Genomic DNA, 5,567 nt, shown 5'->3' with positions numbered 1-5,567 from the left:
ACACTAAAGAGCCCCAGGCTATGGATTCCATTTGTTCACCCCGTGGGCTGACAGGACGTCTCCTAACGTAAAAGTTCTAGGTCACTGGCACCCAGCAGAGGGCCAACTTGTGCCAGCACTGCTGAGGTGCCCAGAATGTTCCACAGTGCTCGGCTCAACCCTTCCCTTCCCTTCCTGAACGCAGTCAACTAAGGCGCTCCTGAGTGACAGCCCCAGTGCTGGTCCAAGCACCAAATTACGCTTGGGCATTGCTCTCTAATGCCCCGTATCCTTCACTTGTTCTCCAGTGTCACTTCTGTTAATTATAAAGGCACCCCCTGTAAGTGGTGGTTGGGACTGCCATTATTGTCTGTGCTTGCGAGTTCCCTGTGATCTGCTGAGGGGTAGATATTACAAAAAGTGCTGGGGGTTCTTAGGCAGTCAGGGGCGGCTCCAGGCACCAGCGCTCCAAGCACGTGCCTGGGGCGGCAAGCTGCGGGGGGCGGCCTGCCGGTCGCCGTGAGAGTGGCAGTCAGGCTGCCTTCGGCGGCATGCCTGTGGGAGGTCGGCCGGTCCCGCGGCTTCGGCGGTAATTTGGCAGCAGGGACGCCGAAGGCGCGGGACTGGCGGACCTCCCACAGGCATGCCGCCGAATCCGCGTTACCAGCGGACCTCCCGCAGGCGTGCCGCCGAAAGCCGCCTGCCTGCTATGCTTGGGGCAGCAAAATACATAGAGCCACCCCTGTAGGCAGTTCTCTGACTGCTCTGGAGGAGCAAGGCACTCTTTGGAAAGTGCTGGGACTTCTTCCCATATGTAGTTGCTTCTGAGCCAGAAGGAGTAAAGAGAAGTTCTACCTTGTGGAGTGGTAGAGTGATCTGGTTGGTGAGGGGGCTTTATAAGTTCCAGTATTGCCAACCCCAAGTGTGAAAAAATAATGAATTAGGCCACTTAAGATCATGAAATTGGCTTACAATCACATGCTTTTACAAAACCAATACATTTTGAGTTTTTTATTGGCATTCTAGTTTTTGAACCTGCAGGGTGCGCTTGGGTCATATTTTCAAGCTTTTCTTTGCAACTATGATGGCTAAAAACTTTTTTTAAATGAAAGCTGCGATTTTTATGTATTCCTGTAACTCCAGGAGCTGGGGCTTCAAGAAAACCACCAAATATCATGAAAGCTGGCAACATTGAAAATTCTGATGTAGTTTTATTATATGGGGGTGAAGCTTCTTCATACCCTCTGATCACAGCTTCAAGTTATTTTATAATGGAGTTTGCATACCATAAAGATACAATCCTGCGTAGTTCTTCTCCTTATGCATCTGGTATTGAATGAGGAAAATTTCTTCGGAACCGCTGTTCATAAGCTTCCCCATGGTGCGCTGGTTCTTGGCTTTGAGAGAACACAATCAGGAGTTAGGAGTGGGCAGTAAGAATATTAAATTCGACCCAATTCTGTGTAACAAGACCTGGTATAAACCTGCAAGAATTGCTAATATTGGACAGTGAGTTTATTGGTCTGATTATAGATGAATACATGTTTTTCTACCATCTGCTCAGGGATCCGATCACGTGTAGAAAAGTCCTATCCAGCTTCTTCTGTAGGGCCCAGTCCAACTCCCAGCCTTCAGTGGATTTCAATATAAATTGCAGTAGGCCTTTAGTTTTTTGGTCTTCTTTTAGATAATGGCCTGGGATTTTAAGGCGCCAAAGATGCCTGGCTCTCATCCTAACATGGATGTATGCAGCTGGCTCATGATTCCTTGGTGTGTTCAGCCATAAATGGTTGTGCATGGCTCTCTGACTACTATCTTATCTCTCTGAGAATGGTGCAAAGAACTGCCCCAATGAGGAGGGGATCATTCCAAGGGGGAATCTGTCCCTCAAGTTCTCGGTGGGTTCGGTCACCTGATTCCTCCCTGTACTGAGGCTTCAAATGTGCAATGGGAAATGAGATGCATCCGAGAAACTAATATATAAACTCCTGACCCCTCTCCCCCATCCACTTGCCCTCCTCTATGTTTAGATAATGATGCCTCTGTGTGCTCCGCTTCCCTCTTGGCATCAGATTCTTACCATACTTGATCAGCGTGGCATTATTGATAGAGACTTCAAGGTAAGTTGAGTTGTTTGAGAGACATTTGTCCCCACTAAAAAGAGAGAGAGAGGGTGAACAGGCTATAATTAGAGAGGTGAGGGTAAGGATTCTGCTGTCTTGAGACACTTGGAGGCAAATTCTACCATTAGAGTCGAGAGAGAGTAGTTTTTAAGGTCAGAAGGCACCATGATTAGATTGCCTAGCCTTACCTCCTGTATAACACAAGTCATAGAATTTCACCCAGTTACCCCTGCATTGAGCCTGGTAACTTGTTTGACAAAAGTATATTTTTTAGATAGGTGTCCAGTCTTGACATGAAGACATCAAGATATGGGGAGTCCACCACTTCCCTTGGTAGTTTGTTCACTTTCTTTAAAAAAAAAAAAAAAAAAAAAAAAAAAAGGGGGGGGGGAGAAGGGGCTTATTACTAAATTGAATTTCCTGGCTTTGACTTCCAGCCACTGGTTCTTGTTATGCCCTTCTCTGATAGATTAAAGATTCCTTTAGTGCCTAGTATTTTCTCCCCAGGAAGGTACTTATATAAATTGATGGGAGCTACATGCCTTCACATAGCACCTAGTGTCTATGTGTATTACATACACTGGTGTATTGTGCGGTACATTGGTACACTTATATAAAGTATAAATACTGCAGGGAACTCAGGATATGCCCAGCTTCTTCCATCTCATATGTGAAACAGAAGAGAGTTTAGTGCCAGACTGATGGCCTCTATCTATCTACAGGTCAGAGTGAGCACAAGTAACTGAGGAGGGCTGGGCAAACCTGAAGAGGTCCTGCCAGGACCATGATAGAACCTGATGCTTGGAGAGGAGGGATTCAATCTGCAGAGGCCGGGACAGAGCGAGGCAGAGATGGGGCTGCAATGCATGGCTCGTGGTACAGCCCAATGCTCATAGGTAAGTTTTCACGGTGCACGGTTCATGGTCTGGCATATGCAACATAAGCAGGCAGCCTTTGTGTTGCAGGGGACAGTCTGGTACATTAATATGGATGCAGGGTACCTAGAGAGAGACTGATTAAGAGAGCAAGAAAGAATCTAACCTGGCTGCAGGACCATGGGAGAGGTCAGAAAAACCAAGGGAAAGAAAAAACCCAAAACCTATCGATTCCAAGGCTAGAAGGGACCAGTGTGATCATCTAGTTTGACTTGCTGTGTAACACAGGCCATATAACTTCCCTCAAATAATAACGAGATGGCGGGACTAAATTAAACTCTTGTAGCGCTGTTAGTAGGAGGCTTAGTCAGACATGAACTAGTGAGGGGAGACAGAGAGACATACACATCACTGGGAAAAAAATTCATAGAGAAACTTTTAACAAACGTTCCCTTGTTCAGGTGATGCTAATTGAAACCTTGTGCTGAAAAGTCTATGGGGTAAGGGGGGAAATTATGGTATAAAAATAAGATAGGTGCACAGATGGACAAAGGGGAGAAGAGGAGGCATTGAAGAGTCTTACACTGTGACATGCTGGTTGATGAGTAACTCCTGCTCCTGTTCAGTAGGGTTCACATCAAGATAACCATTATCTATCAGCACCATTTCCAGCAGGTGAAAGGGGAACTGTGAAGCACCAGCTATGTAGAACCATTTCCCCAGCAGCTGTGAAGATAAAGTGGGCAGGAGAGGAGAATAGAATAAGAGACTCTTATGGAGTTCCAAGAGGGAAAATGAATGCCTTGTCTTTACAGTGACAAGTCTTGCTCTCACATTCTGCTGTAGTACTGCATTTTGCCCCTGTCAAGTTCTCTCACTAAAACTAGCAAGAATAGCCAAAAGAGAGAGAGAAACAGCGTTCTTTACGGTGGATAAAATTTTTGAATGTGTTGATTTTTCTAAGGTGACTTTTGGTTTCTGTTTTTTTTTCCCTTTCACCCTTCCGTCACTTTTAAATGGTCAGTGAAGTCACATTGTGGGATTTGTTTTGCATTAAAACTTTAATTTATTTTGGAAACTTTTCAAGTTTGAAATTCTGATTTGAAATATAATCCCAGGGGAATTTGGTGGGGGGAAAAGAGAACGGGGCTATTACAAAACCCAACGGGACTGAAAATATTTATGAATATGTCACAACATATATGGATTCTTTCCCATTTTCCATCAGGTCTACTACCAGCTAATATTTGCTATTTATATAGTGACATAATATAGTACTTAAGTGCTTACAGTAGTGGTATATTTTGGTGGCAAATGTACTTGAATTCAATGTTTGCTAGGTAGGGAAGTATTCTCCACGTTTTACAAATGGGGAAACTGAGGCATAGAAGATGCATAGATAGTTTGTTGTAGAGACAAGAAGAGAATCCAGGTTTCCTGATTCCTAATCCTGTACTTTAATCTTTTTATCTTGGGTTTTATATATGAGAGAGTATTATATTGTGATGTAAACTGTGTGCGCTTCACCCTGTAACATAAGACCCAAATATCTTAGTGGATGGTCCCCACTGCCTAGTTCCTTCCTGGTCATTGCATGGAATTGGAGTGTAATCACCAGAAGAAGTAAAACCCACTGCAGGGCTTTTCTTACCTTGGATGCTGTAGTGTTGTCTGGGATTTGTGGAAGCAGGAGTTCACATTGCAGGGGCATACTGCTGAGGAGATGCGCTAAGCTGAGAAACGTAACAAAGCAGGCTAGTGCCATGGCTTCTCTTCAAGGGAGATAAGAGAGTGTGGGATGAATCCCTCTGACTGAAACGTCTCAGCTTGGGAATCTGTGTATAGAGATTTCTGTGCAACTGTTGAACTGTCCAATTGTGTCAGGGCAAATCTGCTAGGTGCATGTATCAGAGACAGTCCGCGTAGCATTTGTGTGGAGATGAAGCAATGATGTACCTTTCCAGGAAATCGCCCAGATAAAAGCTGCATCATTTGCACTGCAGTCAGAGCTTTAATTTGGCATGAACACTGGCTTTGAGCTAATGCATGTGATGTGCTACTTTAAGGTGGTTCTTTGAAAGGTACCTCTGAGGGTCTTTGGTTCCACTGCAAAAAGGACTTTGGTATCATGCATTGCAATAGTGAGTGGGCCCCATTACGTGCACACAGGCTGCGATAGGCTGAACCCTGGCAGGGCTGGAACTGCAGTTCTGTGTCATTGCCCTCACATGTGGCTGATTGGGATTTTCTCCAAAGCTCTGAAGGGCAGTGACCCAGCACCTGGTTTGCATTTTCTACCCCTTACATATTCCATCCCTGCAGGGTTCTTTTCATCTGTAACCTGCCTGATCCTGCAGTCCTTCCTCACACTGCTCATGGATTTCAGTAGGAGTGAAACACACACACACGCTGCAGGATGAGGCCATTGGATTATATCAACCCAACCAGTTCAAAGCTGCAATATATAAAAATTAAAAACCTTATTAACTGAGAGATTCTATAATGACTCGTCCCCCATTTTAGTCCTTCCAGGGGGTCAGTCTGTAGTGGCTCTGGTGATGAGTGGGGCAGCGATGCAGTATAAACACAG

The 5,567-nt window shown here is 45.0% G+C and overlaps 1 protein-coding gene across 1 annotated transcript in view; it reads right to left on the bottom strand.

The window, feature by feature from the left end:
• The window catches only part of LOC112101970 (alpha-1-acid glycoprotein 1-like), a 12,769-nt gene extending 7,647 nt beyond the window's left edge, over window positions 1-5,122 (bottom strand). Inside the window, exons 1-4 of the mRNA XM_024192925.3 lie at window positions 4,629-5,122; window positions 3,561-3,703; window positions 2,060-2,133; window positions 1,266-1,376 (exon numbers count right to left, since the gene is read on the bottom strand). Of these exons, the coding sequence (XP_024048693.1) occupies window positions 1,266-1,376; window positions 2,060-2,133; window positions 3,561-3,703; window positions 4,629-4,742 (442 nt within the window). The 5' untranslated portion in view covers window positions 4,743-5,122. The remainder of the gene's footprint in view (window positions 1-1,265; window positions 1,377-2,059; window positions 2,134-3,560; window positions 3,704-4,628) is intronic.
• Between the last annotated feature and the right edge of the window lie 445 nt (window positions 5,123-5,567).

The sequence above is a fragment of the Terrapene carolina genome, unplaced genomic scaffold (assembly GCF_002925995.2).
Source record: "Terrapene carolina triunguis isolate 2854851 unplaced genomic scaffold, T_m_triunguis-2.0 Scaffold238, whole genome shotgun sequence".
Classification (NCBI taxonomy): domain Eukaryota; kingdom Metazoa; phylum Chordata; order Testudines; family Emydidae; genus Terrapene; species Terrapene triunguis.
This window is presented reverse-complemented; position numbering and strand designations above follow the sequence as displayed.